The sequence below is a fragment of the Rana temporaria genome, chromosome 3 (assembly GCF_905171775.1).
Source record: "Rana temporaria chromosome 3, aRanTem1.1, whole genome shotgun sequence".
In the NCBI taxonomy this organism is placed as follows: domain Eukaryota; kingdom Metazoa; phylum Chordata; class Amphibia; order Anura; family Ranidae; genus Rana; species Rana temporaria.
In genome coordinates this window covers 430,889,758-430,903,522 of record NC_053491.1, presented here as the reverse complement: position 1 = coordinate 430,903,522, position 13,765 = coordinate 430,889,758, and the positions used below count along the sequence as shown (strand labels likewise).

General features: G+C 45.2%; 1 protein-coding gene and 1 non-coding gene across 2 annotated transcripts in view; one reads left to right on the top strand and one right to left on the bottom strand.

Annotated features, from left to right (window-relative positions):
- Positions 1 to 558: 558 nt before the first annotated feature.
- Positions 559 to 631, top strand: TRNAM-CAU. The gene has a single exon. It is a non-coding gene; the product is annotated as a tRNA-Met (tRNA).
- Positions 632 to 9,835: 9,204 nt separating this feature from the next.
- LOC120930544 (adhesion G protein-coupled receptor E2-like) overlaps positions 9,836 to 13,765 on the bottom strand; it is a 147,355-nt gene continuing 143,425 nt past the window's right edge. Inside the window, exon 21 of the mRNA XM_040341723.1 lies at positions 9,836 to 10,220. Coding sequence (XP_040197657.1) covers positions 10,113 to 10,220 — 108 coding nt within the window. The 3' untranslated portion in view covers positions 9,836 to 10,112. The remainder of the gene's footprint in view (positions 10,221 to 13,765) is intronic.

The following is a 13,765-nucleotide window of genomic DNA, read 5'->3' as shown; positions in this document are numbered from 1 at the left end:
TCCAATAGGACCGCCTGTCCTTTCAGCCAATTGGGACCCACTTTCTGATTGGCCAGGAGGAGGATCAGTGTGCACTGATCAAAGCAAACAATGCTTGACAGATTCTGGTGCCCAGTGGCCTATTTAAAGGCAGCAGCATGAGCCATTAGTTGCTGGATGATCTTCAGCTTCCCCTGTGAGTTCCTGTGTTGCTGATATTATTTGATTTCCTGTTACTGACCCGGCTTGCCTTGACCTGTCTTGTCTGCATTCCTGGCTTTGACCCTTGCTACTTTGACAACAAGGGAATGGTTGGAGGTTACAATGGAAAACACAGCTTTGGAGGTTTCAGCACTAGGAGTGTGCGGGTCATTAAAATGTCGTGCATTTTCGATACCGGGAGTCAAACCTGGGCAACCTGGGTGAAAACCAGGAATCCTAACCGCTAGACCATATGGGAAAACTGCCAGCTATGGGTTGTGAAAATAGAGAAAACTAAATTGAGAAAAAATAGTGCCGCCGCCATCATCTTCCAAGTATGATGGCCAGCTGTGACATGCGTGTTACCTTTGCCATTCAGCCTCGATAGCACAGCAGGTAGTGCGTCAGTCTCATAATCTGAAGGTTGTGAGTTCGATCCTCACACGGGGCACTGATCTCTATACATTTTGTGAGTCTTGGGGTCCTTATTCCATAAAAACCACTACTCTTCATCCCTCAAGGCTTGCAAGAAGCCATATAGATGGAAACGTGATCTGCAGCTCAAGCTTTCAATGCTCTTTTGCCCTCCAGCATTTTCCACCCAGCTGAAATTTTTAACTCTGCATCTAACAGACCTTGCAAGATATAGGGCCAGATTCAGATAGGTCAGCGGATCTTTAGATCCGCGTAACCTATCTGATTTATCTTACGCCGCCGCAAGTTTTTGAGGCAAGTGCTTAATTCAGAAAGCACTTGCCTGTAAAGTTGCGGCGGCGTATCGTAAATCCCCTGGCGGAATTCAAATTCAGCGGCTAGGTAGCGTGTAAAATTTAAATCGGGCGCGTCCCCGAGGACATCATATGATGGCCGCCCGTGATGGCAGAGCCACCTTGCAGCCGTCATATTACTATGTCTGGAATGGGAAGAGGTTAAAGGCAGAAAAAATATGCTGTAAGCCTGTAAAAGCCATGTTTTGTATGCCCCCTGCATGAGGTCAAATAGTGTACTGTATGTAAGTATGTACGTTTCGTCACAAGTGGATGTTTTCTGGGGATTGGCCGGACGAATGCATCATCGCGACATGTGGTTCTATATACCCTCTGCGCCATTTTGACTAATGGCATCAGAGATACATAATGAACGAATATACTGGCTCAGCCATTTTAAGTGTTGGCCGCAAATGGAGATAAGGAGATAACAAAACGAAATAATAAAGCCATCTAGTGGCAAAATAGGATATAACAAGAGTGATTGATGAAGACAGGAGGGGAGAAGTATTGGAGTAATAAGGACGCCGTCGTCCTAATACAAATAAGACAACAGTTATGTAAGCTGCTGGAGAACATTAATGCATTCATGTTTAAGCATTAATATTTAATCAAATGCACACAAATATTAAAAAGTTATAGAAATATACATACAAACCATATATATGGAAAATGGTGATAATAAAACTAATATAAGAACTGTAAAAACAGGGGACCATATTAAGAATTATTAATGAAGCAATTAATCTCCCAATCCACATTGAGACCAAAAGGAAAAAAAGATTTCATATTAAAAATCCATCTGGTCTCAAGTGATATAGTCCTAACCATATTTGTTCCCCTCCAATGTGGACGGATGGTATCTAGGGACATAAACAGTGTTCCTTTTAATTGTCGGCCATGATGCTTATCATAATGTCATTATGTTTTTTAAAACCTTGTTTAATGTTGTCCACGTGTTCAGTTCTCTTTTAGTACGTCCTATATATTGTTTGGAACATGGACACTGTATCATGTAAACTGTGTAGAACAAGTTATGAATGACTCAATATTATACATTTTATTTGTCACAGTAGATTGGAAGTCTTGCATTTAAGCCCTCTGAAAGAGTTAATCTGGCAGATTCCATGGACTGGAACAATGACACCGTCCTTGGGGGTTGATCACATTAGGGGCAATATTGTGTCTCAAAGATGGCGCACCCCTATATATTACAACCGGTCTTCCAGGTAATGACAGGGCCCAGAACCCTGTCGTTCCGTAACACACCCCAATGTTTATTGAGGATTTTACTAATGGATAATGGAAAAATGCTGATTGGAATACAGAGTTATCATTGACCATCCAAATGGATCAGATGAAGGATTATTCGCTCTTATCCCACTCAGCATATTGTTCCTATCCATAGCAGCAACATTAATAATGGTTTCATCAATATCGGGTTCTTGGTAACCCTTATTTAAAAATCTCTGTTTTTTTAGAACTAATGCCTGCTGATAAAAATCAGAAATCTTGGTGCAATTCTGCCTAATGCGCTGAAATTGTCCTTTAGCATGACTTGTGATGACAGCTAGTGAGGGGGATAAAAGCATTATGGTCGGTATCTTTACTGTTAAAGATGGTGCTAAGCCAACCATCTTTAACAGTAAATATTCTAAAAAATTAATATGCGTCTGACTTGCTTCATATTGCAAAGAAATGCCTCTATCATTCTGATTACATTTTAGAAGGAATGCTTCTAGAGAGGGTAAATCTCCCTCCCATAGAAGGATCACATCATCAATATATCTTTTCCAAAGGCGTAGTTGCCTGGGGGGGGGTTGATGTCAATCACTTCTCGTTCCCACCGGACCATAAATAAGTTTGCTAAACTTGGAGCAAACTTGGCCCCCATTGCTACACCACAGGTTTGGAGAAAAACATCACCACCAAACCAGAAATAAATGTGGCTTGTTGCAAACCGCAAAAGTTCCATAATAAAATCTCTCTGCAAGGGAGATAGAGATAAATCCTGGGCAACTGAAGGTGTTTGGTGTGTCTTCAGTTAGATACGGCACCTCATCCCTAAAACTGGTACGAAGTATGGAGGATGGAGGGGATTATTACGGTGCCTAAAACTAGGCACCTTAATAATCCCCTCAGTCCCCCATACTTCGTACCAGAGATAAATCCTGTTTAAGAGAGAATTCCACCGCTTCAAATCCATGCTGATGGGATATGACAGTGTACACAGAGGCCAGATCCACCGTCGCTAGAATGTAGCCTTTCTCCCACTGACAATCATCCAACAGGTTCAACACTTGCGTGGTTATTCCGCAAATAAGCAGGAGTGGTTACCACCAACGGTTGAAGGAAGCTATCCACATATTTGCCAACCCTTGCTTTTATGGAATCAATACAGCTTATGATAGGGCGGCCTGGAGGTTTTAAAGGATTTTTGTGGATTTTTGGCAAATAGTATATAACTGGAACCCGTGGAATGATAGGGATCAAATGAGCTTTTTCTTTCTTATTAAGAATCCCTTGTTCAAAACCATAATCAATAAGGTTAGAAAGTTCTTTCCCAAATCTGACTGTGGGATTAGAGGTTTATGGTGCCATGTATCTCTAGGGTCTCCCCTATATTCCTAGGACCTCTGAGAGTTAGAATTCTCAGTTTAAGACCCTCTATATGGAGGGTACCCAGTTTTAACATTATCTCCACGATTGAAGCCTTTCGGACGTGTTGAATGCAGAGTACCCTTAAGGCAGGGTTGATTAGGAACACCATGAGACCGAATTTTTGGTTGATTTCTATTGGGATTAGGTGAAGGTTGATTATAACCTCCTTGGTTATACCCAGGGGTGTTGTCAGGTCACCCGTAGCCAGATGACAAGTGCACCCCGTAGGGGTCAGGGATGCACCACAGGGTGGTGAATCCTATGGCCGACTACTGCTAGCAGAGACGAAGCGTGAACCTAAGATCACCCAGGGCGCGGAGTCTAAGACCCAGTATTGTATTCACCAGAGCCTTTGATGGTAAGGATGGTCTTGGCCGCTACTGGGTCCAGGTCGCATCCCCGAGATTCCTCAAGTCACACTCCGCAGGGAGAAGGGGGAAGCAGCCAGCAGAACAAACAGTGGTGATGGACAGGCCGAGGTCAGGGCAACAGGCAGACAAGGATAACCGTGGAACATGCAAATAGTCAGGGGCACAGGCAGACAGGGAAGTCGGGGACAAGCCAAAACGGTACACGGAAGATGATCGTAGCACTCTGCAACCAGGAACTAGCAATACACTGCAGACAGGAACTGAGCATTGGAACACTGTTGAACAGCACTGCAGACCTGTAGAGCAACGGTTAATATAGGCTTCCTGGGATGGACTAGGGTGGAGCCATACAGGAAGAGGAAGTGATAAAAAGGGGAACCAGAGCAGGATCTGCCTCTAATGAACACATGGAGATCAGGTAGGCAGACAGGCTTGATGCATATTCATGACAGTACCCTCCCTCTTAAGGCCCCTCCCCCTCCCCCTCCCCAGCCTGGAGCCAGGGCTAAAGGGGAATCCCAGAAGAAACCTCTTCGACAAATGGGGCGCAAAGATCTCAGATGCAGAAATCCAAGACGCCTCCTCAGGACCAAATCCTCTCCAAAGCACAAGGTACTGAAGAACGCCTCTGCGGAGACGAGAATCCAGAACTTGAGTATCCTCATTGACCAGAACCGAAGTAGGGACAGGAGGAGAGGATTTATTGAGGACCAAAGGCCTTTTAGGAATAAGTAAGGGCATGAGAGGGTCAACAGGAATCCGAGGAGGATCAAGCAGACCCTTAAAGATTAACTGGGGATTAAGCACAGGACCATCAGACTGGGCAGAGGTCAGAGGAACCCTGAAGTCAGGTTGGTTAGAAGGTGACAGGGCACAGGAGTCAAGCTGGATAGCAGGGAAACCAGCAGAATGCAGAGAGCCCTGAAAACAAGGTAGAAAACCCCATTTGGCCGACGATGGCAATCTATCCAAAGGATGGATTGAGCCCCTTAGACAGGTTGCAGGAGGGCCTGAACAAGAAAAGGTAGGAGGCTCACTGGGCATGGGCTGACCTGGCATAGCTGATGCAGAGGCCGATTGAATAGCATATTCAGGTGTAGCGATTACCCGAATCGCATCACAAGGCGTAGTGACTGCAGAACTCGCAGACAAGTTAGCCTGGCCGTGCGTTTGAGGGACAGTCAACGGTAAACTGGAGTGAATGATCGGCTCAGGTACACAGACGGGCTCCTCATCCAGAGTGCTACATTGGCTAGAAAGTGCATCAGCCTGACTATTGCAGGACACATTCCGGACATCACTACATGTGGTGGGACGAGCAAAAGATTCTGGAATGGTGGCAACAGGAAGTTTCTCTTTTGGGGCAACCTTGGGTAGGCAAGACGTGGAACAGGAGGGACCCCAAGCCAGGATCTGTCCGGCAGTCCAGTCAATGTGAGGAGAATGGAGTCTTAACCAAGGAAGACCCAAAACGATAGGAGCTGAGGTCTTAGGTAGAACAAGGAAGGATATCCACTCCTGGTGAAGTGTGCCTACTGACATCTTAACAGGGACCGTCTGGAAGCGAATAGGACCCCCCGGGAGAACAGTGCCATCAATCGCCGAGACCACCAATGGTGTGGTGAGGGGCAAAAGGGTAAGTCTCATGGACGATGCGATTTCCCAGTCTATGAAATTGCCAGCGGCTCCGGAATCCAGATATGCCGAGACCGAATGAGAAGAAGCACCAAAACGAAGGGACACAGGAAGAAAAAGACGAGAAGGTGAAGGAGATATTTCTGGATCCAATACTCCACCTTCCAGATGTATTGAACCCGAGCGTTTCTCGGGGCGAAGAGGGCAAGTGTCACGAAAATGACTTTTGCCCCCACAGTATAGACACAGGCCTAGAGTTCTGCGCCTGGCACGTTCCTCAGGGGATAGCCTGGTCCGACCCAGCTGCATGGGTTCCTCAGTTGGCAAGGGATGCTCCACGGGTCGAAGAGAGGGGAGCTCAGGCTGACTAAGGGCCAAGGAATGTTGGCGTCGCTTTTCTAGGGTCCTTTCCTGAAAGCGAATATCGATCTGATTACACAAGGAGATCACTCCGTCCAGATCAGTGGGGATGGTTCTTCCTGCTAGTTCATCCTTCACTCTATCAGATAGGCCATGCAAAAAGGTTGCGACTAAGGCCTCATTGTTCCAGCTCAGTTCAGCTGAGTGGATACGGAACTGCAGAGAATATTGTCCCACTGAACGGGATTCTTGGCGGAGACGTAAAAGGGCGCTGGCTGCTGAAGAGACACGAGCCGGTTCTTCAAAGATATTCCGAAAAAGTTTCAAGAAAACAGGCAGGCTAGAAACCACTGGATCATTCAATTCCCACAGAGGGGCAGCCCAGGCTAAGGCTTCACCGGAGAGGAGAGAAATGATATAGGCTATCTTGGCCCGATCAGACAAGAAGTACTGGGGCAGGAGCTCAAAATGAATAGTGCATTGGCTAAGGAATCCCCTGCAGGCTTTGGAGTCTCCAGAAAAACGGATTGGAGGTGATAACTTCAGTGAATGCGACTCTGCGACTGGTGCAACAGGTGCAGCTGCTGGTTGTACTTGGGGTTGCGGATTCGGGGTTCCCAGCGAGGTCTGAAGCTGATCAAAGCGGGAAGCCAGATCCTGAAGGAAACGCATCACCTGATCCTGATTAGCTTCATGCGTCTCGAGTCTGCGAACAATGCACTGTAATGGATCATCTGCGGGGAGCGGCATGTCGGCCGGATTCATGGCTGTTCAAACTGTCAGGTCACCCGTAGCCAGATGACAAGTGCACCCCGTAGGGGTCAGGGATGCACCACAGGGTGGTGAATCCTATGGCCGACTACTGCTAGCAGAGACGAAGCGTGAACCTAAGATCACCCAGGGCGCGGAGTCTAAGACCCAGTATTGTATTCACCAGAGCCTTTGATGGTAAGGATGGTCTTGGCCGCTACTGGGTCCAGGTCGCATCCCCGAGATTCCTCAAGTCACACTCCGCAGGGAGAAGGGGGAAGCAGCCAGCAGAACAAACAGTGGTGATGGACAGGCCGAGGTCAGGGCAACAGGCAGACAAGGATAACCGTGGAACATGCAAATAGTCAGGGGCACAGGCAGACAGGGAAGTCGGGGACAAGCCAAAACGGTACACGGAAGATGATCGTAGCACTCTGCAACCAGGAACTAGCAATACACTGCAGACAGGAACTGAGCATTGGAACACTGTTGAACAGCACTGCAGACCTGTAGAGCAACGGTTAATATAGGCTTCCTGGGATGGACTAGGGTGGAGCCATACAGGAAGAGGAAGTGATAAAAAGGGGAACCAGAGCAGGATCTGCCTCTAATGAACACATGGAGATCAGGTAGGCAGACAGGCTTGATGCATATTCATGACAGGTGTACTTTCTAGTAAAATTCACATAATCTCAGTTTTCTTTGTTCAGTGGTTTAATTTTCAATCATTGACCTTATTATATTCATATAATAACATGTTTTATAATATGTTTCAGCGCTGCACTCGCTTTGTAAATTTAGCAATGTATTAGTGCAAATGGGGACAAGCATTCAATTTGTAATACATATAAATAAAGGTGAGATTTTTAACCACTTCAATACAGGGCATTTTCACCTCCTTTCTGCCCAGGCCAATTTTTAGCGGTGTAACATTTTGAATGACAATTGCGTGGTCATGCTACGCTGTACCCAAATAAAATGTTTGTAATTTTTTCTCCCCACAAATAGAGCTTTCTTTTGGTGGTATTTGATCACCTCTGCGGTTTCTATTTTTTGCGCTATAAACAAAAAAGTTTAGGCCAATTTGCAATCTTCTACATATATTTGGTAAATAAAATCGCAGTAAGCGTATATTGATTGGTTTGCGCAAAAGTTATAGCATCTACAAAATAGATGTGTTACATACCATCACGCATGCCGGAGTGAAAGAAATAATTCTAGCACCAGACCTTCTACATAACACTAAACTGATAGAAAATATAGGGTACTAAGTCGCCATTTAGTGGTCGTATGCAAATTTTAAGGTTTGTGCCCTACTACCACTAATTTAGTACTTTTTGGCCTTATCCGGCTTCTGCTGATTTCCTTGATCTTGGCATGTTAGGCAATTGAACCTTGACAGATCACTCAGCACCCCCGTTTTTGCCCCTTTGTTCACCATTTTGGTATGTATGGAGACTATGTTAGCCCCTTAGGGCAGAGATTAGCCATTGAGCAGTCTGCCTGTATTTAACCTATTGATATTCTTTTCAGTTTCACTTTCATGGTCTACATAGCCCCCTACTAGGGCAGTGTTGTTTTGCCATCCCTATCGGGTGCTTTGCTGACCTGGACACCTGTGGAACAGTGGGTAGGTGTGGTTTTGTGCCAGGCCCGTTATGTGATCTATGGGGGTACCTCTATGGCTGGATCATGATGGGACCCTTAGCATCTTGATGTCTGTAATTTCCGGCATGCACATTATATATTTTGTTAATTTATCTGTTTTTCTTTTGTAGAATTTCATTATTACACTGAATTGACATCCATTTCCCTGAAGAAGCCAATGTTTTGGTGAAAGATGTTGAGATAATTCAGTTTGTCTCCTTGTATTTTCAAAAATACATATGTTCTCTTTTTCTTGCTAACTTTGATGTCTATGTATTGAAGTGCTAGGGTATATCAACGTTATTTAAATTGATGCCTTCGTCCCATCAAAATATTGTAAAGAGAAGGGAGGATAAAATTGATGGCATCGTATGTCAGTCAAAATTATAATAGAAAAAGTTTTTATTACAGAATATAGAAAAGGTTTATATACATGTACAATAAAATACTGATTGTGACAGCCATGAAACAACTCGTCATTGACATTCTATTACCAATGATACATCCAATCATCAATAATTGTGCAGCGTATAGAGACTCTACATGTTTTGCGGTTTACTTAGTAATATCCGCTTCCTCAGGAGCCATACATAGGCACATATTTTGTTAGAGGGTGTACATGGATTTTGTCACATAACTAAAATAGAAAAAAAAACATTAGTATATTCATACATTGTGGAGATATATTGTTACAATTTTGCGTATAGTGAAGGAAAAGAGTACACCCATCTGCCGACATCAACCCACCCCAAAAGAAAGTCTCAACCTTTCCCAGTTGTCTTTTGTTAAACTACTGAATACCCCTTCTAATTTCTACAACATAGATATTAATTGTTCTGGAGTTCAAGATAAAGATTGGAAGTTTGGGACTCCTTGAGATAACACAGGAAGTGTGTACAGGACATGGGACAACTCTGAATGTTTGACAAGATTATCAGGTACAGTATATTTTGAATTTATAAAACATTCATACCAAAATACTCCACAATAGTATATTGAAAAGACCAAATGGGAGGGCATAAGAGAAATCCATTCTTAAGGGTTACAAACAGTTTAATTAAGAAAGAAAAAACTGAAAACATTCTTTACAACAGAGTAGAATAGAATAAAAATAATGTAACAATAAATTCGAGAAACATACTTTTTTATTGCATACACAACAGAACAAGTCTTGTGTTTAACTGAACAACACAATGGGGATTATTTGCGAAAGGCAAATCCACTTTGCACTACAAGTGCAAAGTGCACTTGAAATTGCACTGAAAGTGCACTTGGAAGTGCAGTCGCTGTAAATCTGAGGGGTAGATCTGAAACGAGGGGAAGCTCTGCCTATTTTATCTTCAAATCACGTGCAAGCTAAAATGCTGTTTTTTATTTTCCTTTCATGTCCCCCTCAGATCTACAGCGACTTCACTTCCAAGTGCACTTTCAGTGCAATTTCAAGTGCACTTTGCAAATAACCCCCAATGGCCGATTTTGTTTGGTGCCACCAGTGCATATACAATTAGAGCTGTAACAGAGTTGGTTAATTTAGGATGAAAAGAAAGAGAATTAGAAGTGTTCGCTACATCAACCAATCACAATCTGCTTGAAATACCCCCTGTAGGTTCCAGAAAAGCATTATAATAATGCTAATATTTTTTAATTGTTTCCTTTTTTATATATTGACCCTGGTGAGTATGTTGGTTTAAAGTAATCAACTTCTTACGACATCAATTTCCTCACAAATCCACCAAGTCAGCTACACACTCTCTTCTTTCATCTCATCTGGAGACTCGTCTGTACTGATTACATCCATATTAGAGATCACTGGTTGTCTCAGAGCACGGTCAGTGGAGGCGGTTAATGGCTGCAGAAGACACAAAAATTTAGCACAAGCAAGGTGACCTGAGGAGGTGGTGATAAATAACTCAGACATATGAAATTCAAAGGCAATTGTCATATAATAATGAAAGATAAGGTTCACTTGAGAAAAAAAATGCTGTTTGTTTTCAGAAATGTTAAACACAAAGGGCTAAAACTCGAGGTGCAAAATCTGGCGAAGCTCTGCAAAAATATCAATTAGCTTCCAGGTTTTATTGTCCAAGCTTGATTGAAGAAACTGAAGTTAGAAGTTGATTGGCTACCATGTACAGCTGCACCAAATGTTATACTATCCAGTTTTAGTAAATCAATCCCTCAGTATTAGAACTGTAAACTGGTGGACCAAACTGCATTTTGCTGCCATTAACCACTTCCATACCAGGTACTTACGCAGCTTCCCGCCCAAGCCAATTTTCAGCTTTCAGCACTGTTGCACTTTGAATGGCAATTGCGCGGTCATGCTACACTGTACCCAAACAAAATTGGCGTCCTTTTTTCCCCACAAATAGAGCTTTCTTTTGGTGGTATTTGATCACCTCTGCGATTTTTTTTTTTTTGCGCAACAACTAAAAAAAGGCTGAAAATTTGGAAAAAAAAATATGTTTTTATTTTTTTCTGTTAATTTTTTTGTAAATAAGTTTTCTCTTTCAATTACGGGCACTGATATGGCGGCACTAATGGGCACCGATGAGATGGCACTGATGGACATCGATGAGGTAGTACTGACGGGCACAGATGAGGTGGCACTGATTGGCGGCGCTGGTATGCGACACTGATGGGCACACATAGGCGGCACTGATGGGCACACATATGCGGCACTGATGGGCACACATAGGCGGCACTGATGGGCACACATAGGCGGCACTGATGGGCACACATAGGCGGCACTGATGGGCACTCATGGGCGGCACTGGGCACTCATAGGCGGCACAGATGGGCACTCATGGGCGGCACTGATGGATACTTATGGGTGGCACAGATGGGCACTGCTAGGTGGGCACTGGGCATGGATGGGCACTGTGGGGTGGCACTGATGGACACTGGGGTGGCGCTGATGGACACTGGGGTGGTCGCTGATGGACACTGGGGTGGCGCTGATGGACACTGGGGTGGCAGCACTGATTGTTGCCAGTCAGTGCCCATTTGTGGGCACTGACTGGCATCTTTTTTCTTTATGTTTTTTTTTTTATTTATTTTTTTAGACTTATTTTTTGTTTTTTTTTGGCTTTTTTTTGTTTTTTGCCCACCCTGGTGCTCCAGGGTGGGCATCCCTGGTGGTCCAGTGTGGCGATCTGAGGGGGGGCTGCGCTGATAAACAATCAGCGCGAACCCCCCCTGTCAGGAGAGCCGCCGATCGGCTATCCTCTACTCGCGTCTGTCAGACGCGAGTGAGGAAGAGCCATCGGCGGCTCTTCCTGTTTACATCGTGATCAGCCGTGGTTGGACACGGCTGATCACGTGGTAAAGAGTCTCCGCCGGAGGCTCTTTACCGAGATCGGAGATGCAGGGTGTCAGACTGACACCCCGCATCACCGATCGCCGCGATGCGCGCCCTCACGGGCGCGCTCGGCATGAAATCCTGCAGGACGTTCTAGAACGTCCTGTCAGGATTTCATAACCACTTCCCGGACGTAAATCGGCCATAGGCCGGGCGGGAAGTGGTTAAAGAGGAAGTAAACCCTCTCTTAAAAAAAAAAAAAAACCCTGCAAGACAAAGGCATACTGAGCCTTTGTCAATAGCATACTAGCTCATTATGAATTACTTACCTGAGAACGAAGCCCTCGCAGTGGTCCTCGGACACCTCCTCCGTCGCCGCCATGATACCCAGAGTGACTTCCAGGTATTGCTGCTCCGGCGCTGTGACTGGCCGGAGCAGCGATGACGTCACTCCCGCGCATGCACACGGGAGCCGCCACTAATGGCATGATCGCCGTTAGTAGAGACACGCTCAGTGCACTTGCGCAACGCTATCTACGGTGCATGCGCCGTAGACATTGGTGCCGCCTTTCTTGCAAATATCTCCTTAACTATGTAGGTTAAAGAGATATTTGTTGCACCTACAGGTAAGCCTTAATCTATACTTACCTGTAGGTCAAAGTGGTCTGTAAGGGTTTACAACAACTTTAAGCCATTCCGGATTTGGCCCACAATCTTCCTCCTTGGCTACCTGTGTAAAGTAACTCAGCTGCTCTTGGGTGGAGTTAAGTAAGCCCCCTTCCTTTAACCACTTCCATACCGGGCCTATTCTGGTACTCCTCTCCTACATGTAAAAATCTATTTTTTTTGCTAGAAAATTACTCAGAACCCCCAAACATTATATATATTTTTTTTTAATCAGACACCTTAGGGAATAAAATGGCGGTTGTTGCAACTTTTTTTATCTTGCACGGTATTTGCGCAACAATTCTTCAAACGTGTTTGTTTGGGGAAAAATTAATTAAAAAATAACAAAACAGAAGTTAGCCCAATTTTTAGCATAATGTGAAAGATGATGTTACGCCAAATAAATAGATACCCAACATGTCACGCTTTAAAATTGCGCACACTCATGGAATGGCGCCAAACTTCGTTACTTAAAAATCTCTTTAGGCGACGCTTTAATTTTTTTACAGGTTACAGTTTAGAGTTACAGAGGGGGTCTAGTGCTAGAATTGTTGCTTGTGCTCTAACGCACATGTGTGGTTTGAATGGCGTTTACATATCTGGGCGGGACTTGCGTGTGTTTTCGCTTCTGAGCGCAAGCTACTGGGGACGGTGGTTCTTTCTCCGGGTCCCCGATGGCACGGGAGAGCCTGGAGAAGCACCGGATGATGGTGGGAGGGGGGATATCCCTTCCCCTCGCCTGTAAGAACGATCAAGCCACAGAACTGCTGCCGTGATCGTTCTTATGGTGCACAGAATCGCCGGCTAAAAATGAGGATATCTGAATGATGCCTGTAGTCATATGACAGCCATAGGCGTGCCCACGGGGTGTGCCGGGTGTGCCCAGGCACACCCTGATCCATACCTCCCAATCAGGGATGAGCCGCGGCGTGTGCGGGTTGTCATTATTCCCGCATGCCGCAAGCTACATTTGTATGGCAGTCGCATCGCTCCCCTCTGCCTCTGACACACACAGTGCACGGTGAGCTTTAGCTACCCATTGGCTGAGTAGGCAGCAGGGGGCGGTGCAGCTGCTTCCTCGGCCAATGGGTGCACAAAGGGCTGTCCTTCCCTTCAAATTCGTTCTCTCAGCGCGCCTTATTCAAGTTCCTCACAGGAGAGGCTGAGAGGGGGAGAAGTGGAGCCATGCAGCCTGCAGTGGAGGACGAGTTCAGCCTAGCCTAAGGTAAGCTAGCTGAACAACAGGCCACTGACAGGACTGTCTGCTTATCTTAGTGGGGAGGGGGAGAGGAGGATGGGCTCTGTGTAGCAGGCTCCTGTCTCATGCTGTTACACAAGATCGTTTTTATGTGTGGCTGTGAACTGCTCTGCTTCTAAAGGGAGCATGTTTTCTGAGATCTCCCTCAATCTCTATTACACCTCCCTGT